Here is a 24,282-nt window from a genome sequence, read left to right as displayed (position 1 = left end):
AATATTCCTAATACTTTTCTCTTAATTACAGTTTCTCCTTTGGAGAATGTAAAACCCTCATCAGTTTACTGAAGAATTGCCTATACTAGTTTTTTGTGCTTCCAGAATGTCACTTAATCCTCTGATAGCAATTAAAAGTAGAGCAGAGAGATTTATTTTGTCAGTAGGGTTGCCAGCAGAACTAACTCCTGACACAAAGCACTGGTTTGGAAACTTATTGCCAATTTAAACTTCTCTAATTGTTGTTCTACAGATAATGTTGTGATATTCTCTGAGAAAGAAGAGTTTGAAAAACTTACAGCAACTCCAGCTAAGGCTGTCAAAAGGTGGGTAAAAGATAAATATATTGCCAGTTTCACTGAAATGGGGGAGGCACATGGTCATCATTCATCCTGGTACAGTGGAACACATAAACAAATTTGATGGTATGCTGGCAAGTTGCTGCAGCAGGGCAAAGACCAGATGCCTTAGTGGGCTCTTCCCCACTGGTTTCTAAGAGATGATAACAGACATCATGAAGAGACACCTGTGTCCTCCCCATTCCCTCTATGACCAATTCATCAGCTCTTTGGCCTCCATCTCCTCTTTTGAGAGGTTAATTTCTGGGGCCTGAGTTCAGCTCTCACCCACATGGCCTTACTGAGCTTCCCCTTCCCTTCTAGGCGGGAAGAGTAAAAATAGCTGCTGCAGGCCTTAAGGAAACCTTGTCCCTAGCATCATCTGCATGGCAAGCTGTGGGAGTTTTCCTCATCTTATCTCTGCCCAGCCTGGGTAACATTATTAGGGTGGGCTAAACAGTGTCCTCATTGGAAAATCCCCCTGTGAAAGGATTCTTGCAAGCTACTGTGACTGTGTGGCTTGGTGGGCGTTGCACGTACACACTGGGCTGGTGAAGGCCTTTACAGTCACAGGATTTCAGAGGAAAGGCATTTTAAACATGGAAAACACTTTTATTTCATTAGTCTCAGGAGGCAAAAAGAGGATGACTGGAGTCAACCCATGAAGGGCTTCACTAAGATAACCATATCCTTCATTTTCCAGTGAAAATGATGCATCTTCTGAGAATGAGCGACTCTTAAGCCGGAGTATGGATAGTGATGAAGAAGCTGCAGTTGACAAGCAAGGGACTCCAGAGAGATGCTTGTTATCTTTAGTGCATTTGGCCAGAGATAAATCTTCTACAAGCAATAAATCAACTGGGGTAAGTGTACCTTGAGATTTAAAAATTGAGAGCCTTTTTCTACTTTTTTTTAAAGAAAAAAAATGTATGAACTATCAACCCCCCAAAATGCACAGTAGGGTAGATCAGACTGATTTACAAGAGCTTCTCCAGATAAATTTGTTATAGAATCTCCTTTGCATAATGACATATATGTATATGTGTAGTGTTCAGGGATAGAAATAAATGTTTCTACAAGACTAATTAATTTGCTTTTTTGAGTGTTATATTTTATAGTTTCAAGAAAGAAAAGACCCATGTAACAGCAATCCCCTGTCATAGCTAATGCTAAGAAAATAAAATAATGAAGCAGGCTGGATTTGGCTGACAGCAGAACATCTGAGTACCTTGACCCAGCTGCATTGGTATTTCCACAGCAGAGATTTCTCAATGATATCTGGTGTTGTGCTTGGTTTCCATGTGGAATTTTGAAAAACAAACACATAGTTTGAAGGTGATTCCTGTGCTCTGAAGGACACTGTAATCCACTGTTTTGCTGTGGAAGGCCTTTGCTTCTTCCTGCTGAGCATGTCCTGCTCAGGGCTTTTTATCTTACTTGGAGTATTTTAAGGCACAGTTAAGGCCACACCTCACCCACACAACCTTTCAGTTTGTGTTAACATCCAACTACCCTTAAAAAGAAGGTGTCTGCTCTGATCTTTTAGTATTTCTAATTTATTTTAAAATGGCTACAGCTAGGTCCAAATCACATCATTAATATCAGATATCAAATCTGGTTTAAGAAAAAAATAGGTTTGAAAATGCACCTTTTAATATTTGCATGTTTTAAATTGTTGGGAGAATCAGCTCAAAATTTCTAAAACACACCACTTTTCAGCTGAGATCAGACACACAAAATCTCAACACAAGTTAAACGGTTTTGTAGTTGTAGATATTTATGGCCATCTGAAAATAACTTACTATTTCAATGCTCACACTTTAAAGTTTGGGTTTTTGAGGTCTCTCTAAATATCCAACTTTATGATACTTCTGTAAGCACTGGCTTGAAATAGGATAATACACCTTGGGTAGTCATGAAATCAGAATATTCCATAAGAAGCAGGTTACCTTCAAAAGACCCTACATCATAGATACATTCTCCACAGTAATTTAGATAGATAACTCATAAGTGCACCTAAAGCATGGACTACTTCTTCCAGACTTGTTCTAACACATCCTCATGGACTAAAGACTGCTGACAAGGCTGAAGACAGACTTTTCAATGAAAGAGCAGATTGCATCAAGATTCTCCACTCCATACCTAAGATGTCACAATTAAGCTGGTTGCCAGAAGTTAGAAAAGCAATAATTTTCTTCAGATTGGGAATTAAGTTACTAGCACAGGAAAGAGTACTCAGAGCACTTAGGGATAAAGAAAATTAGAGGCTTGCTATTAGCCAAGTCTTTTTCCTAGTTATACAAAAGCCCATTTGCAATGTGCAGCCACACAGAGGATCATCAGGCTAAACATTTCCTGTTTGCTTTCAGCTTAAGTTTTAAACCCCCCACCATCATCTGGCTGTGGTAAAAAGAGCATCTTGCATAATTCTTCAAGGAATTACTCAACCTGCTTCTTTACCCTAGAACTGGAGGGAGAATGAAAATAAGCACCCAATAGTTTTCTTAGGAGGGGTTTTAATAAACCCCATTAAATTTCCCAGGTTCAAGGTTCTGAAACAGGTGATCCAAGCCTACAGTGGCAACACAACTGACTGAGCACAGGGAAGTTGCAGGAGGAAGGGGTGAAGGACACTCGGTGCCCGCACTGCGTTTCCCCGTGGCACGATGCGCTCGCACTGCGCCGCCAGGCGCGCTCCAGCTGGAGCGGCCACTCTGCGCTCTCCAGCTGCAATTCCATCAATCCACGTCACTGATGCACCTCGCCCCTCACTGCCCAAATAAAGTGAGGGAAATCTTGCCACAAAACCAAGTGCTGAAAGCAGAGCTCTTATTCAAGCCTCGTTCACAGTGAAAAGTGACAAATTTGTGGAGATAATGCTAGAGTCCTGTCAAAAAGACAGCTTTTCAGCTTTTCTAATGAGAGCTGGCTCAGGGAAGAAAATTTCAGTCCCTGAGAGCTCATGACATTTTGACATTTGTTTTCACTCCACATCGAATCCAAAGCCAAAACTTGAGAATATTTTGCTAAATGAAACTATATTAAAGTGTCCATTTTTAGCTTGAAAAATGTCAGATTTTCAGTCTTGTTTCTTTCTTGTCAAAAATGACTAGATCCCCCTGGACGTCAGATTTTTCCTCTCTAAAACGTCACTTTTTTTTTCTTAATCTATCTGTAAAATATTTCAGTTAATTAGTAATGCACTAAGCAGGTCTACATCAAGAGACAGAAAGGAAGAGCCCCTCCTCTACAGTCCTTTTAGATTGTTGGAAGAAGGCAATTTCAGTCTGAATTTAATTCCAGTCCTGACCTGGTTTACCTAGGCATTCCTACATTCTTCATTGTATGTATGGTACAAGAATTATCCTCATTCTCAGGAGTTGGAGCAGAAAGGTACTGGCTCTCAAAAAAAGTCTAGAAGTTGAGATGAAAGATCTCTAGCAGTGGCAAGTGAAATCAGAAATATGTTTATGCTTCATGGAATAATTGCTGTGTCATTTTCTTTGAATCTTAGAAAAGGACCTTTGAGGACACTGTGTGATAGCCCCATGAAATGGAGAGGTCCCACAGACTTTCCACTGCTGTCTGCTAATTGTTTAATCTTGTAACTGAATAATTAATGATATAAATCTCTTCTCATTTAGATTCAAAGTCGAAGGAAAAAGATACTTGACGTGTATGCTAACGTATGTGACGTTGCAGAAGGTGAGTGAACAATTTGTGCCTGTGTTAAAATGTGCAATCAGATCATGAGCATTTGCTATAAAGTAAGAAAGGCTTCTGGCTATCTATGGAAAATAGTCCCAAACCAGGGAGGTCCCTCTGTAGGCAGATTTGTATTCACTTGCCAGGAGCCCTGTGGTCAGCCCTGACCCCAGAGCTGCCCAGGCTGGCCTTGGGCTGGAGCAGGCCACGGCTTCTCTCCGGGCATGTGCATGGCCGGCCTTCCTGTGGAGAGCAGCAAGAGTTGGGGTGGGCTGTGCTGGGACACACAAGCAGATCAAGATGAGGGAAGCAGTTTTGCATTCCCCATCTAGAGGAAACCTGAGGTCTTATTTCTTTAGATAACAGATTTTAAAAAGTTACAAATATGAAAGTGTGATTTGGGGAAGGTCAGGATTGAGGGTAAGACACAAATCTCAACCTACTCTGCTTCTCTAAATTCTGTCCCACATCTCACAACAAAATGTGGAGTTTCCAGGCTGTAAGTGTTTTGACTCTGCTTAGCACTTGACTACCTGAACTGTTCTAGCCGGATATATAAAGTTCCCTGCAGAACAGGAGCTGCGACTGCATTTACTTTACACACACACACACGCACACACACACACACACACACACTTTGTGTGCACATTTATGAGTATGCTGTAATTCAGGGAGCTCTGTCTTCCATCAGATTATTTCTGATGGGTAAGAAGCAGGAAAACTACAGAAGCAAAAGTCTGGTTTGGGAAAAATGCTGTAGCTGGTTCTCTCCTCTGTTTTCTGAACATGAATACATAGAAAATATGTCCAGGAGAAAATAGCCTTTTCCCCACAGGATGAATGTTAAATCCTCCCTAGAGATTCACAATAGTAATGACAGTTCAGCACTTGCAGGGATGTTTATGCTTGCATCTGGCATCATTGCTTCACCTCTCTTCTTACTTTCCTACGAGGACCACTTTCAATTACAAATATGTTTCAGCAGCTGCTGGTGACAGTCTCAGGGAAGGGTCAAAGCTGTCTCTGGAGCTCAAACACTGAGCCTGACGTGTAGGAGTTTATTAATGGGGCTGCTCACTAGGGACATAGTTGCAATATACTTTTTCTAACAGCTAGTAAATTGTTGAAGGAAAGGGCAGAGCCATGGGAATTCATACAACCTGTCTGTGACTTCTTTTCCAGGCAGCTTTTTACCCTAATTATGATGTTCTACTGTCATTATGAAGAATTAATTTGGCAATATGCAATAGTAACTTTGGACCTAGACATAATCATGTACTATCACTTATAGATTTTAGCCGTATTCATTGCTAACAGTGTAATCTGTTGTACTTTAATAAATGTCAAGACTTGTACCCAGAGGCACCTGACAATCTCCCCATCCCTTTGCAGGTCTGAGCCCTACAGAGCTGCCATTTGACTGCCTGGAGAAGACCAGCCGAATGCTGAGCTCCACCTACAACACGGAGAAGGCCATAGTGAAGACGTGGCGTCACCTGGCCGAGAGCTTTGGGCTGAAGCGGGACGAGATTGGCGGCATGACGGACGGCATGCAGCTCTTCGACCGCATCAGCACGGCGGGCTACAGCATCCCAGAGCTGCTCACCAAACTGGTGCAGATCGAGCGGCTGGATGCCGTGGAATCCTTGTGTGCAGACATTCTGGAGTGGGCACAAGCAATGCCGGCTCCTGAACCAGCAGGGACGTCCTGACACGCCTGCCTGGGGCCTGCACCTCCACATCAGAAGTGTGATTCCAGTAAGCACTGCATCAAAGACTTTGGACTAAAGACCATTGATGCTTTTCCTACACAATTGCTCACCATAGCCAATGGGAAGTTCTTCTCTTTGACTTCTAAAAGTGAAGTAACACATCCACCAAATCGAGAGCAAAAATTTCCCAAGAAGCTTGGCATGAAACATGTCATGAAACAAAATGATCGTGTTAAAAAGTTACTGATAATAAGCAGAGACACAAACATCCATTTTTCAGTCTGTGTATGAGTGGGAGGGCAAATAACCCTTCAGGAAAGGCATTGAATAGTTCTCTGAAAAGAGAACTATTAGGGCTCTTAGGGCTTCGTTCAATGGTTCAATGGTTTAACAGTTACAGTCAGAAGCAGTACCACACCTACAGTATCAATTAATACACATTAGGCACATACATTTCTATCTGCTCCAACCAGTTCCATTTTCTACACTTACTATGGGTTTGTTGAATCTAGAATTATGTGCATTATGTGCATAGGTGCATATGCACAGTCCTCAGATTGACTAACTATGCTACATGGAAAAAGAGTCACCATAATTTACAGATTGAAGTGCTTCAAAACAATCTACATAATGCACATTAATGCACTCTTGGTCCATTCTGACATTTCAGAAATTATAAATTCAAGTAGCTGACTTGCTGAGGACAGGCTGGTTAGCAAGTGGGCAGTAAAAGTGGGCAGTTACTCCTTGCAAGTGGAGAGCAAAATCTTCTTTACTGTTAAGAAAAAAGCAAAACCAAAACCAGATTGTCCACTACCATTAAGATATACTTTTCCAATGATGACATCTATATATCAAATTATATTCAAGCCAGAGGAATTCCAGACAACAGTGATGCACATGTGACACAAAGAGCAAAAAGAGTGGATTTCTTTAGTGACCCTTGAGATGCGGAGGAAAAAGTGTTTTTAATGCTATACTCTTGTAAGCCTAGACCATGAGCACAGAATCCACCAGTGACATTAAACTCATCTGGAAGGTAATGCATTACTGTGAGTTTGTGAAGTACAAAATTTGACCTAATTTGGTTTTCTTTTAACTAATGTCTGATTTTCACAATTAAAATTTATCTAAAATTCATTCAGACCACAGGTCAGTGTCTTCTACCAAACCTATTTGCCTAATTTGTAGCCAAAATAGTGATGATGGATTTCACCAAATGTAACCACTAAATTAAGAGATGTGTCAATTACAAAAGTTACTTAAATTCCAAAATGCATGACTGAACAAAATGCTATTAAAAATATTTACTATTACCCAGAATTTAACAACCAGAATTCCATCACTTAGTAACTAGATCTTATTTATGATAGTATCATAATTGTGCAAAACATTTATCATCACCCTTTAACATCTATATTTAGTATTGTTTCAGCACTTGATTTGTATATCAGGGAAGTAAATACTGCAACATAAAACCTATCCCTCTCGTTATTCTTTTTCCACCCTTTCTTTGATATCATAACACACTCTTCATTAATCTGCATATGCCAAATTTGGTAAGATTTTAACTCTTCTTTCAATGATGCAGCAAGCTGCACTTATTTGAAATTTAACTAGCTGATTGATGTTGAATTTAGGTGTGAAATTCTTGTCTTAAAATCAATGACAAATTCATACTGATTTCAACAGGCTTCAATAAGATTTCTAGATATGTTTACAGTTCAGCAATCTTCAACATCATTCTCAAGACCGTGAATTTGCAGGTTTTACTATTGCTACTAGAATTAAAAAGAAACAAAAGTGAAAGAAAGAAAGAAAGGAAGGAAGGGAAAAAAACCCTAAGCATCAAAAGTCATTTTTTCTTGTGCCAGTGTAACTGCAGTGTTATTCAGTGGACTGCCTCCTATGTTTTATACACCATTTACAACAACACATCACATATTTGTTAAAAGGAAGACAAAGAAGATAGAGGAATCTTCTTTTTATGTTTATTGGGCCATGAAAAGTTAGGGTTTTGAAACTGATGGTGCCAATGCAAACACAGACTATTTAACATTATTTTATTTAGTACACAGTATTTTTATTGTTATACAAGAGATGTACAGGATTGAAAAAGGAATCCTGTAGGTCTTGCCAAAGCTTACTTTCTAATAACTTTGTTTAATGCTGTATATATAACTTATTACATTGTAAAATATAAACATAAAATATACTAATAAAAGAAAGAGGTCAAACACAGTTGTATTGCCATTTCTTTGATTAAATAGCACATTGCCTTATAAATCTGTCATTAAATAGGTTAGCCAAGGGCTGGCAGGCACATTCCTGTGGTATGGGAGTGTCTTGTTAACACACATGGAGCAATCTTTGCATTCCTGTAGGATACTGATTCTCTACATCACTTGGGAAGCAGAAACCATTTTGTCAAGAGAATTTGTATTCAGTATTTCACCTTGAAGGTAATGTGAAAATGCCAAGCCCCTTGCCATTCTTCATAGAATCTGTACGTTTTTATCTGTGTACTGAGAACTCTGCAGACTCTGAGACTGGTGAGTAACGTCACAGTAACAGTACCCTCATTACCATGTCTTCATTCTGCATTTCTAAATTAGCACTACTTCACAACATTACCAGAAATCTTAACTGGATGCTTTCATTTCATGACAGGATAATTGTGTTCTGCAGTCTTAGCCTGCACAGGTGGGACCACCAGAAGAATGGCAAGCTTCTGTAAAAAAAAAAAAAAAAAAAACCAAAAGCAAAAACAAAAGCAAAAACAAAAAAAAAAAAAAAAAAAACCAACAGAGCCCCAAGCTGAATTTCCCCCAGACTGAACTACTTACTACCTTGTAAGACTTTCCTCACCTTATCCCAGCTTCCTAGCCTGACCAATGTTGTCCCAGTTTTTTTCCTTAGAGAAACTTGCTGGGCTTTGCAGACTTTCTGATTTCTGGTTGCAATCAGGGACTGTCCTCTACACAGTGTTCAGTATCTGATGGTCCCAGACTGATGACATAAATAAAGAGAGGTGAGCTGGGCAGGAAAGGGTAGGTCCCAGCTTTGCAGTATAAAGCAACAACAGCTGAATGCCTTTGTATGCTATAATTTGGGATAATTAAATATTCACATTATTCATGAACAAAGAATAATATGCATAAATGCCCAGAAGTATGGGTTGGATTATAAACTGAAAAGGCATGCCAGTTCCATTTCTCCCTGTCAAACTCTAAGCTTCAGACACTTCAGCAATTCTTCTTTCCATTAGGGAAGGTGCAATTAAGAGAAAAATTCCTACTGTTGCAGGTGAAAATCATTACCCATAGGTACCTCAATGATTCCTGTATTCAGAAGTCACTCTTCTGCAAGCAAGCTCTATACTTGTTTTGATAATAAAAAAGAAAAATTGAGCCCATGCCCTCATTATATATGGGAGATGCTTCCTAGTGCACATTTCACTAAATCTATTAATATAAACAGGGCAAGAATGGACTGTCTCAGGCTATATCTAGTTCTAGATGCACAATACTGCATATATATTCTATCCCCACATCCAAATAAGTGCTTTTGATTATTTATTGTGATGTGATTTATAATGCATAGCACTGGCTACCTCAGGCATTAATTTATCACTATCAACTACTCTTCAAGGACAGAAAAATGTTGATTCCTTTTTGCCACTCTTCTGCGCATCCAGACTGTCTGAATACTTAGGGAAGAATGGTAAAAAACCTTTGCATGCACTGCTGCAGAAGGCATCAGTGATTAGCTGTTACACAGGGCACACAGAGGCATCTCATTTGCTCATCTGCTTTATTTTTTTTAAATTTTTATTTTTGTTAATTTTTTAAAAATAATTGGGGCTGCTATAATAACAAGCTTGTATAATAGCAAGACAATTCAGGAATTTTCCAACTTAATCTACCACATAGAAGTAAACAAAAAATCAGGAGAAGGTAGTGCTGAAGACTTTAGTAGAAAGACAAGTGAATCAGGAAGGAAACAGAGTTCAGCTTCTGAAATTCAGCCTTGGTATGCAAGACTGCTGTGAAAAGAAATCCTCCTCACATTTTTTCACTTCAGCAGGGAGGAGGACAAATCAAGCAGACATCCAATTGCTACTTTGTGGCTTCAAAGGATCATAAACTGAGAAAACATGTTTAATTGCATTTCTTATATAAATAACTCTTGAATCCACACACTAGAATATTGCTTCTTCTGAAGCAAAAACCCAGTCTGGCAACATTAGTTATCTCTAACCTTCTTCAAAAGCCTGCTACTTTTCCAAAAAGCTGATGTGTGGGTGGGCTTTATGCTCCTGTTTGAAACTCTACTGTATTATACTTTTTTTCTGCCTGAGGCTGGAAAGATTATTTTTACTTATTTTTTTCTCTATAATTAAGTGTACTAAGGATGCCATTTTATGGACCTGAAGATGATCTTAAAGTAAACTTATTAGTAGGAATGGTTTTTGTGCTGACCTTTCAATTATTGTTAGGAGTATCCTGGCCACTGAATTTGCAGCCCTAGCTTGGGTACATCTATCAGAGCAATTACTTACCAATAAGCTGCAGTGATCAGAGAGACATGCTATATTCAGGGGGATATTCCTTGGGTCCAGTCTAAATATGCTTGAGTAATGGGCACAAAGAGAACTGGTTTCTGGGAAAAATATATATAGCTTCTCAGATCCCTTTTCCCCAGTTAATTCTCTCAGTGTGACTTTAGAGATCAGAATATCTTGTTATGTCTTGTTACATTTCAATTTGGGATGGTTCAAAAAAATAAGTACCTAAAAGCAAGCAAACAGAACGTGATTTTGTTCAAAGCTATCTCTTCTAGTAGTAACAAGATACACTTGCTTTCAAACTTAAGTAAAAAACCTAAGTCTAATAAACAAAGATATTCCTAACCATGGTCAGAAGATGGCATTCAAGGGTTTCATCAGCCCAAACACAAGATGGATAGCGGTGGTTTTGACACAACACACTACAAGAGTCAGTGTCACACATAAAGCTGATCACTTTTGGAGACTTACACACAAGCAAGAGCCCATCTCAGTGCTCTTCAGGGATGTGTAATAGCCAGGATCTCAATGCTGCACAACACTATTACTCTTACAATAATTTCTGTGAGTTTAAAAATCATTCAGAGGAACACAAGTGGTCACTGATCTGCCATTGTAGTCCCTTTAACCATTTGCAAAGTGGAAAATTACCAAATTGTTTCACAGATCAAAATTTCCAGCTTTCTGTATTACATTTAAATACATTATCCTGCAGATAAATGCTTTTTATCAGATCATCAATCTCCAAAGCCATATAAGTTTTAGGTGAAAAATTCAGTATATAATTAAAGGATTCAGTGTAACAGCTCTGAATTATGAGCTCTACTTACAGCTCCTTTTAAATCTGGTCTGGTAAGTTAAATCATATATTTTAGACATTGATGCTGACCATGAATAGAAGTCCTTCAAAATTTGTTGCCTTCGGCATACTTTCACCTTCCAGGTAAATTTATCTGCTACAAGAAACCTTTCCCTATTATATATATCAAATTCAGCTATATAACATTAGAAAGAGATGCAAGCCAGTCATGCTCAGGAGAATGGGAAAATAACTGTGAAATCCCACTTTCAGACCTTTTATCAGCTGGTGAAAGTCACAGATATGAAGAGATAGAGCACAACTGTGCAGGTTGGGTAATGTAAGCCTACTTTATTTAGCTATGCCAAGCTTTTGAAAATACAAGTGTCCTGTGCCCAGGGAACAATCTTTATCACAGATTTGCTAAATCTAGGCTCTGTAGATGAGGTCTGAAAAATTTATCAATAGGAAACCTTTTATAAACAGCAAGGGTGATTACAATTCTACAGTAGACAGGCCTGTAAGAAAAAAAAAAGGGAAATTATTTTTCATCATATTTGATAGTCTTTTCTGGTAGGAAAACTGTCTCAACATAAAGAGATGCAATACTCATGTTGACTTTCTCAAGCTTTTTTTCAAAAAAACCCAGCAAGACAAAATTGTGTGTTAATTCTTTATTTTTCCTTAAATTAGTAGGTTGTGACTACAAGAAATTTTCTTTATTTCATGCCAGTGATGGTAGCTGATCACTTTTGGAGACCTACACACAAGCAAGACAAGGCAGAATGTAGCCAGTTTGAAGCTCTGTGTTCTGACTGATCAGCTCACAGGAAGTGTGAGGGTCCCTGCCTTTCTTTTAAGGTCAAGTGGTCATCATGTCTCTTGCTTCCCCTCAAATTCTCTCCCAAAAATGGTTGAAAAATTATATACTTTGGATGAATATTAATTTACCTCTTGACAGAGGTGTTTGGCATATCTAAAATAGCAGATTCTTCTGCAGGAAACCAGAAAACTGAAATCACATGCACCATGTTTCCTTAGGGAACAGGGAGCTGCAGGAAATAGCTACAGGTACAGTTAACTTTTTCAAACATCTCTTGTAGACAGTTTTCTGGAAGAAAGGTAAAGTAGAAGAAATTTAGATACTCATAGTATCTAAATGCCACAAAAGCAGAAAAATACCCAGGAAATTCTGGGCTCCATCTGAGTGGGAAAGACAATACAAAGAGGTGCCCAAAGTGTGGCCAACTTGACAGAAATCTATCATTTCCAAAAGCCAAAACAAGTCCACAAATGACAGCAGGGAATGCAACTGGCTTCCTCTCTTCCCCTCCCCCACAGAGACTGCCAAGGTCACTCAGGGGAATGATAACAGGATGATAACAGGATGGGGATGTTTGAGCAAGGCCATGACAAGGGCTGGTGTGAACAACTGGGGTGGGCTGGCTCAAAAGGCAAATGTTCAGGGCAGGGATGCCTCTCACCAGACCAAGGGTCTCAATGCCCCATCTAACCTGGCCTTGAAAAATCTGCATAAGATCAAAATAACAAGGCTAATGCTTACATTGTTAATATACTGCATTAATATTTAACAGATTGGAAAACCCTTTTATTTTGCATTTTAACAGAAACCTAACATTTAGATCATAAAAACTTGAAATTAGCTGTGATTCAACTTTCTAGAGTGTAAACAATACTGTATATAAACCACAAGGGACCAATATTAAAAACTACACCATACTCAATGTGTATTTTTTAAGTGCATTACCTTTGCCATTATTAGATGACCACCTTGTGTTAAATTGGGATCCCAAGGAAGATCAATATATTAAACTACAGCAACGAAGGCTGAAAATTAAGAGCACAATCAACGTTCTTGGGGAGATAAGAAAGCCAGCAACTTTCTACAGGTTTTTTTTGTTATTGATTTTTGTAGTACTTTTAAATGGTAGTGGATGGAGAAGCACATGAGGACTGAGAATATTCTTCCTAAATAACAGGATTTTGTCTCCAGCCAAAGGTATATGCAAGCTTTTGCACTGCTGGTGAATTTGACAGAAACCCAAAACTACTCACGAAGAAATACTTATTTCAAAATGTAATTGATTGTGAGGAAATTCTTTTATCTGTGATTAGTGTTATTTAAAAATTACCTAGAGTTAGTTTCCTGCCAAGAGAGTGCACAGTGCTTGCTCTCTCTTCTAGACATACTTGATGCCAAATCTGGTGTAGACTCCTTTCATAGAAAAGCTTGTTAGAAATGTTAAGTCAAATTGCTAGAAAAATATTTGCAGTTAGGATTCAATTTCAAAGACCAGTTCACAGACTTCTGGTAAAAAACAACAACAACAACAAAAACACCTACCTCGCCCCCCCCAAAAGACAAAACCAAACCAAACCAAATAAAAAAACCTCAGCCAACCAACCAAAACTCACCAAAACAAAACCAACCAAATAAGGCAAAAAATGAGAAATAAAAATTCTCTGAAGTTTTATACTGATGTCAGTGTTAGTCAAAGACTGAAATACAGCAGATCTTTAAGCTTTAACTGCATTTTCAGTTTTTTAAATAGAGATTTTCAGTAATTACAGTACAAATCAGCAATGGAACACTTATTTCTATTTTTAGAAGTATCCTATTTCCAATTTGTGTAAGAACTTCTAAACACTGAACTGTGGCAGACAAAAAATATATTCATACTCAAAAAAGAAATGTGGGTACTGTGAAGAATGTATTGCAAATTAAAACAAAATGCAGCAGAAGCAATAAAATATTTTATGTTACAGATTACTATTGCCAACCATTTTAAGAAATGCTTTTATTTACATTTGCAAAGATATTATCATTCCAAGTTGCACTATACAAAAGAGGAAAAATACTAAATGCTACTTAAATACAGGAAAAGATCAAACAAACTCTAAGAAAATTCTGAAATCAAACCAACAAAATTCCTTATTCAATACATCTAGTTATGTTAAATAAAAATCTGGTTTTAATCACTAAAACTGCAGGTTTATCAAAAGATAATCTGCTAAGATACCTATCTGCTACTTATCAACATAAAATAAATTAAAGAATTTATAAAATTCTCTGAAGAGTCAAAAATAAGTAAGAGTCATCCCTATAAGGAAAGACTGGTATTTCTGATCTTTACTCTAAGGATTCAATTGCATGAGTCATGTACAACAGCAGCATTATTTCACTTTAGAAAATATTGAAGAAAGCCATCTAGCATATTACAAAGTTTTTAATTTTCCTTTTTATGAATGAGTGAAATGTGAGAATCCACACGATAGCCAGCAAATTGCACAGTACTGAGATGCTGTTTAATGTATTTATTACAAATCAGTAAAAAAACCCTTCCAAATTTCAAGTAACATAGGCAGCTGGTATCAATTATACAGAACAATAGTTAGATTGAAAGCTAGTGCTAGTGACTTGTGCTTAGACTGGAGTCAAGAGAGTTACTTGTCAAGAATTCCAAATTCAGCAGAATTGAATTGAGGTTTATACAAAGGAAGGTGTGACCTGGATCCACAGTTCTGCGCAGTTCTTGGAACATTCGATGAAGACCAAACATTTCAAACAGCTTCTTATTGCCTCTGCAAAAGATTTTGAATAAAAAAATTGTCAATTTAAAATGGAGAAAGCTCAAGGAAAGGGTTTTTCACTTATGTGAAATAGGATTTCAGAGACAAATTAAAAAAATAGGATTTGTGAGTCAGTTTTACTTTGATTACTAAATGCCAGTTACAATTTTAGATTATTTTATCGGAAAATTCTTTTTCCTAGAGTTCAATTTTATTCCTTACAAGAAATGAAAACCTCAGTTTTGTCAACAGCTTTAAGTCCAATGTAGAAATTCCTCAGTTTAGATATGCCTTACAATAATGAAACACCCCACTGAGCAATGTGCCAGTGAAGCTCAGCAGCACCTTACTATTGATATGATGACCTTTTTTACAATAATCCAATAATCAGCAAGCAATGGGAACACATTTTAAAAAGCTGAACATTCCCAAAAGGGCTCAATTGGCTCAAAATCTTAAATTTTTTAAGGAAATGAAAACTGATGAAGCTTAAATGCAAGTCAAATATAAGACTAAAATTTCAAAGGCACTTACTACTAAGTAGCTGAGTAAAACTGGAAGTCTAGGATTCTCTGCTAAGAATTCTAAGCATTTTTGTCACCTGCAGATGTAAGGAATAACTCCTCTTTAAGTCTATATTGTGAGGCTTTTTTCTAGTTTGTACTCTGCAAATTGAACTAGATTTATGCACTAATTGAGAAGCTTATCTTAAACCTCTATGGCAGGAACAGTCTAAATTTAACTGCTACAATCACAAGTCCAGCATTGTATATGGTGGAGGGAATAAACAGAGAAATAGAGATGAGTTTTTGGAAAAGAAAAAAGGTCACCAAGTTCGTTAACCTAATAATAGCTAACAGAATAATGGTAATAAAGGATTACTTTATTCTGGAGAGTTTTTGCAATATAACACAGAGCTTTTCCAAAACTGCAATATCTAGCTTAGAACTTCGAAGCAATACAGAGCAAGTCTGGAAGAAGGATTCATTGCTGCAGGCTTCAAGGAAAGGCTGTAAGGAACCTGGAAAAGAAAATTATTTTAAAACCGTATCACAGAGTTCAGTGCAGAGAAAAGTGTAACTGCTATTGATACCTTTAGAAGGCCTTAAATGCTTCTTGCTGTGCAATAATTACAACATCCAAATATTTCAGTTTCTGTTGAACATGTGATGCAAAACTCAGGTAAAACTAGAAACTGAAAAAATGCATCTTCCTAAGAGTTCTGACACTATTGATCCTTGAACTAAAGCAGTGTCTATTCTCTTGAGAACAGAGGAAAACAGGAAACAGAATAATTTTAAACTCAAATAAAAAATCTTACATTGAAAATGTTTATGTAATGCTCATTTATCACGGTTCTTTCCTTCAGACCATGGGAGGGGAACATTAGGCTGAGCAAAATGACTCAGAAAGAAATACTTTAAAGTGCTGCAGTTCACATAGGTAGGGATAGTACATATAAGAGATTGTGTGAGACCTGATAATCTTTCATCATCAGCATATTGTCCCTGTACTCAGTTTCAAGAGAGTAAACACAGTAATTAAGAGGTAAAAGTAAGATCTGTACAACAATTAAAACCAAAAACCCCTCCCTTAAAATAGCAGATGAGTTTTTATGTCTCACTGAAAAGCATTTCCCTCTACCTTATCTCCCAAAATCTAGTAACTTCATAATAAGGTTAAATCTGTTATCTGGTTATTTCATTCTTGGTTATTATATTATAGATTAATTTATAGCAAAAACTTAAAGAGAAGAAGTAACAATTTGTTTTTCCTTAAAATTAACAGACTTTCATATACCACAGAGTATTTGCATTATGAGAACACACATGTGAAGAAAATATTTTAATTGCATAATGTTAAAATATTTAATGTGTTCCACTTAATAAGAAACTGCAATATGCAAATGACAGCACAAACCAACAAACAAGACATTAAGAAAAATTCATAACCTGAATACTGTAATTTATAAATAGGATCTCAAGATGTTTTTATCAGTACAAAGAGGGCTGGATGTACATTTTGGTCAAAATTTTCCCCTTCCTTGTTCAAGGACATACCATTTATTAAATGTAACAAGTAGCCTTGGAGTGAATTCAAGGTTTTAATTTATTTCAGAAGGTTTCCTGATAAAAAAATCTGAAGAAATGCTATGGAAAACTGTTTGAAATAGGGCTTTAAAAACAAATCAACTTGGCATTTAAAGTCAGCCCAAGAGCCTAGATAACTAATTTTCTGCACTGTGCATTTATGCTGAATATTCAGTAAGGACCCAGTTATTCCTATTCCAACAAATGACCAAGTGCCACCTCTGATACACAGGGAACTCTAGAGACTTGTGGGCCTTTCCTGGTTTATACCCTCAAACAAAGAGACTGAGAAGCAGCAAATGCCTCTATCACAGATCAGAGAAACTACAGCTATACGTAATCTTTTCTCTCTTTTCAGCAGAGGTGATTTTGCTCCTTTGCTTTAAAATGCTGGATTCATCAGACAGAATCCACAACATACATAATGGAATGTGTGGATGGAAAACACACAGATGCAGGATAATAACAGAGCTTGGTAGCAAGAGGCCAACCTTGCAGCAATAAAAAGCAACAACTGACGTTCTGTAAAGTTTGGAAAAGGCAGGCAGATGTTTTGTGGTTTGCATAGCTGAAGTATCCTCAGTTCTTTACCCAAAGCAATGCAAAACAACAATTAGTCAAAGACATACACATTATCAAGGAAATAAATCACTATAAATTAATTTGATTTTCTGTTTACATCTATTTCTGTGTTTTTTGCATTCTTCCTACCATGTTTAATACACCTATGGCTTTTGTAACTGGAAGTAGTACTAAAACAGAGAGGACAATACACATTGTCTTCTCTGTTTTAGTACTACTTCCAGTTACAATTCACTGTCTCTAAACTGTAATAATAATAAATATTAAACCAGAAGGAAAGTAAAGTAGAAAAGAAAGCAGCAATCAGTGAAAAAAAGACAAGTAAATATACTGTTTTTAATTTTATTTTAGCTTATGGTCTTCAAGGCATAACACTTTTAATATTTTTTTCAGTATTTCTATACTTTCTCTGCAGAAGATATAATTTTTCAGAAATTGTCATAGAAAAAACCTCAGGGTTATCTGTCAATTAGAGCAAACAGAAAATCCTTAGATGAGTTCACCACGTGTGCTACATTTAGTGATACGTGACTGACATACACTCGGTGCTCTTCATTGAGCCACTGCTCTCTGTGGCAGAACTCTGGGGCTGTTAAGTACATACAGCAGAGCCTTAAACCTGGAAAAAAGATTAACTAAAATTTCACTTCTGGTATGATGCTGTAATGCCCTAGTGAGTCTAGCTTGTTAAAATCCTTGAGAAGAGGTGACAAAACTATGAACAGAAACAGCAAATAAGCAAAGCCCAATGAACACAATCACCATCTTAAGAGTGCTTCTTGACAAAACATCACTGAAGAGTGTTTGAAGTAAAGTTTCTGTACAATAGCAGGAAGAGATAACCTTCTCTAAAGCAATGAAAATCTAGGACTACAAATTATATAGTCTGTAACTTTATAGTAATTCTATGGAGCTACAAATTTATAGAGATTCTTCTAAAATTTGCAACAGTTGCCCCAAATGACTGCCTATTCCCAAGAAAGAGAAATGGTTGGTCCTATCAACCTGCACTGCACCGCTGATGAAATGTGTTTTAACAACAAAAATCTGAAACAGTATCTCTTACTTACCAAAGACGCTTTTCAAAAAGAGAAGAAAAGAACAAATACATATATTTATTCTTTTCTTTATGAGAATGTTGACATTCAAGAAACAAACTGAGAAGAAAGGCCGTTCTTTTTTCTATTGCCTATTAAGACAACAAATGGCTTTAAAAAACTCATTTAGCATGACTTCTGACTCATCTGACCTCTGATTCATGAGAGATTTGAAGGTAACAAAGACTGCTTGGATGAACAGGGCAATCCTACAATTTATTCCTAAAAATATGCTTAAATAGCCATAAAATGCTTTTAATTCCTTTTCTGCAGGGTAAACAAATACCATATTTAGCTGACCTGAATATTTCTTTGCTGACCTGCCCTTACTGGTTCCTTAAATATATTACATTTAAAAAAAAATACACACACACAAATATATGCTGTAAGAATGTTCTGACTTTGAATTTTACAAATTAACGTAAAAAGACAACATTACTTTTAAGACAGAAGATTTTTCCTATAAAACAGAAAAGCTAACATGATATTAATGTCTAAATATTTGCAAAGTTAATCACGTGAAACCCAACTGAAAAAAGTACATGTTTAAATGGACTTTCTGAACACTGTTTATATATTCAATTCAGATAAGCTTTTGAAGATTATATTCTAAGTAATCAGAATATGAACAAAATAAATATGTAATTTAAATGCATCTCTAGCTGATTAACTAAAAATAATAAACTTCACATTTTTAAATATTTTGGTGGCTTAGATTCTGCATAGATTTTGCTTTTAACTATTTTAGAAAAATATAATTGGAATTTATCCTGACAGGACTTTGTCACAATTTAAAATAATCTGCAAAAGCCTCCAGCGGTATCCTTAAAACATTAGAGCGTGCTGTAGTTGCATTAACTTGGCCTGATTGGTAGACTGCAACGAACAATAAGCAATTTATCATTGTTGACAGGATTCATATGAAATTTACCCTCAAAGTAATCAGTCACACAGCATAAAATCGCACCAGCTATAGTTACCCAGAAAATTCTGTTTTCATACCTAAAGCTATGTCACTTCAGGAAATAAAATGACAACTCTAAGTTCATGTTTCAACAAATTACCGATGCCAGTTTTGCCTCATTTTCTAATTGCAAGAGGATCTGCTGGAAGAAAGGAGAATGCATCTTAGCAATGCAAGTGAGTGATGCAGCAGGGTCTCCCCACCAAGAGTATCACCACCCTTTACTGGCAGTGAGGTGGAAACATAGCAAAGGATGAGGAGAAGACTACCCAATGCCTTCACTGCCTCAGTCTTTAATAACAACACCAGTTGTTTTCCTGGTATCCAGCCTCCTGAGCTGGAAGGCAGGGACAGGGAGCAGAAGGAGGCTCCCATAATCCAAGGGGAAATGGTCAGTGACCTGATACACCACTCAGACACACAGACAAGCCTCTGGGACCAGATGGGATCCACCAAAGGGTATTGAGGAAGTCAGTGGGAAATGCTCACCAAGCCACATTCCATCATTTACCAGCAGTTCTGGTTCATGGGGAAAGGCCTGGATACCTGGAGCCTGGCAACTGTGACACTCATCTACCAGAAGGGCCAGAAGGACAATTCAGAGGCCTGTCAGCCCAACCTTGGTGCCAGGGAAGGTCATGGAGCAGCTCATTCTGAGTGTCCCCACATGGCATGTGCAGGGATCAGGCCCAGCCAGCACAAACATGGGTTTATGAAAGGCAGGTCCTGCTTGACCAACCTCATCTCCAGACACAGCCAAGTAACCTGCTTGGTGGACGAGGAAAAGACCGTGGATATGGTTTACCTGGACTTCACTAAAACCCTGTTTCTCACAGCATTCTCCTGAAAAAGTGGCTGCTCAATGTGTGGAAGAGGGCACTGTTTGGGGGGTAAAAATACAAGTAAAAAACCCCCCGACTGGTAAAAAACAAGTCAGGAAGCAACACTTTGCAAAGAGAGAACAGTCAATGCAATGTATTTATTGGATTTGGACCAAAAAATGGAAAACTGAATATATGTGCCTTTCAGGAACTAAAGCTGAGAAATAAAAAAGAAAATAAAACGTACAATAGGTTTTTCTGTAAGTATGTGTATAGGAATTCCAGTTGTTGAGGCAGAATAGTCAGGTATTTTTGTCTGGTAAATAAATGCTTACAGCAGTTATAACTAATCTAAATGTCAATGCCATTTGAGAAAGCAACACGTGATATTCTATTGCAGAAAATGGGGGTTAGTAGAATGGCTGGAAGGTGTACTCTGTAAGGAATTCACTAAAAATGAACTCCAGTTTTAAACACTGATTTTTTCAATTGTGCTTATCTAGTGTACTAGTTAATGACTATGGTATAAAGGTAGGAATAGTCTAATAAAATTCCATGCTGGAACTTCCTACTTAGAATGCAGCAGGTATAAAATACATGGAAATCAGAATTATCTTACTTGCTAGAATAGCAGAAGCATAAAGTTGATATACTAAAAATCAACATACAATTTTCCTGGAAAATCACTGATGATCAGTGGATCAAAGGATGGATTTGATCATCAGAGGATGAAAGCTTTTGCTGTGCTGATTGAACTCAGCTTGTATTTGAGCAATCAACACAGCCTTACCAATAAAGACTGAATCTGATAAGGCCTGACAGAGAGAAAAAAACATTTTACAAATAACCTAGGTAGCATTTTAAATTGCAGTTGTACACTACTATGGGTTTCTTTGTTCAAGAAGCCAGAAAAGGCTCAATGAAATACCAGAATCACAGAAAGAATCACATCTCTCTCAGCACACACCTGAAGGAGCTTTGTTCCAAACACAAATGCTAAGAAAACCTTAGCATAAAAGCATCACCTGTAGTTCTGTAACATTAAAGTGAGAGGGTATATAAAGTCTGAACTCTGACAATGCACAGACATTACTCAAATTATACAATTTTAAATTTCCATTTCCAAGGAAAGCCTTTCATTATGGAATTATATCAATTATGACATTGTTCCAAAAAAAGCTGGCTAAAAAGTACAATAGTTCTAACAGTCAAATACAAAACAAAACATGTATAAAAATATTCTTCCTACTTAAATAATTTTATGGAAAATGATAAAATTGTAAAGTTTTTATTAAAAATATGCAAGTTTAGTAAATAAGAGCAAACAAGATCTTACTTGAATAAACTTCAGTGTTCTAAAGATTTCATAACTTAAATTGACTGGAAAGGGGATGTGTATATCCAAATACTGATATAAACAACTCTTTTTAACATAAAATAATTTTCAAAAGTTAACATTCACATCTACCTTCAAATTGATACACTGCTTAAGAACCACGTTATTATCCAAAATGGACAGTGAACCTTTACTTCTGAAATGGCTACTTGGCTCTACATAACTTTATATTTAATGGCTTCTTCTATTTATTGTTTTGGAGTAGATGAGACAGGGGTCCAAAATTCAGAATGGCTAACTATTACATGATTTGTACTAGAAGAGGGAGAAAATAATGACACAGATGTTATTTGTTATTAGAGAGGGGTACTTCATACTAAATGAATTTCATCAAAATCAAAGTATTAAATATAAATTTTAATTGAATTAACAAAAATGTGTGCAAAATTTTGGTGTACTTGCTCGCTTTCAGCACATATAGGTGGGTCCTAGCATTATCTAGTCTGCATTTAACAGAGTTAGAGATCCTTATCTGTGGTTAAAATATTGAACTAAAACATTTATTAATCCAACACAATTATCCACTGTTTTCAGAAGAATAAATAAAAATTACAAAGGTAAGATAGGATAATAGAGGAAGGATTTCCTTTCAAATGATTTGTATCTCAGTGTTCATGCCACGTAAGCTGTAAATCATTTTTATCACTATAGCTTCAAAACACAAGTCCTCAGGACAATTTCACATCTGCTTTTCACACAGGTCAGTGGAATCCTATCTTAGTACAATATTCACCAACTTGACATTTCTATCCTTCCAGTGCTGCAGAAAAAACTCACTTGAAAAGCTGCAATCCTGCAAAGTTACCAGTAAAGATAATATGCTGGAAAATGTTGAATTTTAATCTGTTTAGGCATATGAGCATTTTTTACTCCATGCCACACTGGATGTAGTCTGTAAAGTCTCAAAATGCTAAGACTCAAAAGGAAACATAAAGGGGTAGGTTTGAGTTTTCTTGGCAAATTCTGACCATTAGCTTTTTAGAAGTACCCACAGAACAGTGCATGTTGTAGAATTCCCAGGATCAGTTACAGAAGCATTCCAGCAAAAAGGAAAAAAGTGTCCTATAGATGGTCAATGTAAGAAGACTCCAGTTTACATTTAAATAAACACAGCTTCTTACTATGGAGAAAATCCTTCTATCTTCACTGGCTTCATTAACTTCCCTATGAGACTACATCTGGACTGAGACTACAGACTTGGTTATCCATGACCATAATATTTTCTTCCCAAAAAAAATTAAAACTATAAGCAAGGTTCAGTAAATATGTAAATACAGCTCATTTTTGCAGTTATTAAAATTCTTCAGTTATGTCAATATGGCTAAGAAATCACACGTAAGCCCTACCAGAATGTGCCATAACTTACAGTAAACTTGAGAGCATCATTTTGAGACTTTTTTTTTGAAGGTGCTCTCATTTTGATTTGTGAATAAGTACACACATATAAAATATACTCTCTGCAAAACAGAAACAAGCCTGAAGACAAAGTACATTTAAGTTTTATTTAAAGCAAATGCCAGTGTTTTGTAATGTCCAGTCAGAAGGTAAGTTTTGATTTCATTGAATGAACCTAAAGTTGGAAAAGGGGAATGTACTAATCTACCTGATACAGTCAGATACCACTGCAGGAGGAATTTAAGACACATGATGTCTTTGTATAAAAGTGCACAATGTGAAACCGAGGCAGGGAGCTCTCTGTCAACAGTTTCCAAATCAGGCATGAACCAGACTGCAGTTAACAATGGTATTTTTGATAGGGGAATATAAACTCACTACATCATTTGAAACCCTTTAAACTGATTTACAAGTTTAAAATAAACACGGTAAGATGTGTGAGAAGACAGGAAGAACATTATTGAACAAGATTGCATATGACAAGTATTCAGCTACAAAGTGATTTAATACCAATGATGTGATGTTCTTCAACACCCACAGAACAAATTTTCTTGATGAGGTCATGCTACTTATTACTATATTGTTTCCAGAAAATGTTTCAAGTCTGGTATCCAGGAATTCTCTTGAAAAGTGTGCTGCAAGTACTGTTCTAGAAACAAGGTCTGCTGAGGAAAGATATTTGTATTCTTAGGGAGGGAACTTTGGGGTACGAAGATGCCCTGGAAGCCACTGTTTCATACTATAACAATCTGGATAATTAGAAGTAACAATTACTTTAATTATCAAACATTAATTTTCATAGTAATTTTAATGGGAAATGGTAAGAGCTTTGTTAAGCAATTATATGCCATTTGACTAAACTGAAACTTTGGCATGTAGAAGTTAATGTTTTGCTCTCAAAATTTCAAAGGCAGTCAGAGCACTCTGCATTTGTGGAAATCAATCACAAGTCATTCAGCATTTAACAAGATATTAAACCTACTTTCTATGACAATTCTAACAGAGAAGATTTTGGTTTTAGATCTGTCTTCACAAGGGTCATAGCTTAGAGATGGGACTAAAAACTGAACACCATGGCCTGGTAGCTTGTTTTCCTTAACTAAAGTAAGGAAACCTTCAAAAGCTGTGGTACTGAAATCTTTCTTCCCTATTAAATGAGCAGGAATAGATGTCTTATCCTTTTCCTTAATGAAAAGCAAGGAAGATGCCTTTATAGACCACTCAT

The 24,282-nt window shown here is 36.8% G+C and overlaps 2 protein-coding genes across 3 annotated transcripts in view; one reads left to right on the top strand and one right to left on the bottom strand.

Moving 5' to 3' along the window:
• The window catches only part of EDAR (ectodysplasin A receptor), a 72,071-nt gene extending 64,079 nt beyond the window's left edge, over positions 1 to 7,992 (top strand). For both annotated transcript variants that reach the window (XM_059467023.1, XM_059467022.1), the window contains exons 9-12: positions 254 to 326; positions 1,042 to 1,201; positions 3,983 to 4,043; positions 5,436 to 7,992. In XM_059467023.1, coding sequence (XP_059323006.1) covers positions 254 to 326; positions 1,042 to 1,201; positions 3,983 to 4,043; positions 5,436 to 5,755 — 614 coding nt within the window. In that variant the 3' untranslated portion in view covers positions 5,756 to 7,992. The remainder of the gene's footprint in view (positions 1 to 253; positions 327 to 1,041; positions 1,202 to 3,982; positions 4,044 to 5,435) is intronic.
• A 6,359-nt stretch (positions 7,993 to 14,351) lies between these two features.
• The window catches only part of CCDC138 (coiled-coil domain containing 138), a 28,723-nt gene continuing 18,792 nt past the window's right edge, over positions 14,352 to 24,282 (bottom strand). Inside the window, exons 13-14 of the mRNA XM_059466008.1 lie at positions 15,595 to 15,733; positions 14,352 to 14,724 (exon numbers count right to left, since the gene is read on the bottom strand). Of these exons, the coding sequence (XP_059321991.1) occupies positions 14,553 to 14,724; positions 15,595 to 15,733 (311 nt within the window). The 3' untranslated portion in view covers positions 14,352 to 14,552. The remainder of the gene's footprint in view (positions 14,725 to 15,594; positions 15,734 to 24,282) is intronic.

The sequence above is a fragment of the Ammospiza nelsoni genome, chromosome 2 (assembly GCF_027579445.1).
Source record: "Ammospiza nelsoni isolate bAmmNel1 chromosome 2, bAmmNel1.pri, whole genome shotgun sequence".
NCBI classification, from domain to species: Eukaryota; Metazoa; Chordata; class Aves; order Passeriformes; family Passerellidae; genus Ammospiza; species Ammospiza nelsoni.
The sequence above is the reverse complement of the archived record's forward strand: the minus strand, read 5'-3'. Positions and strand labels throughout refer to the sequence as shown.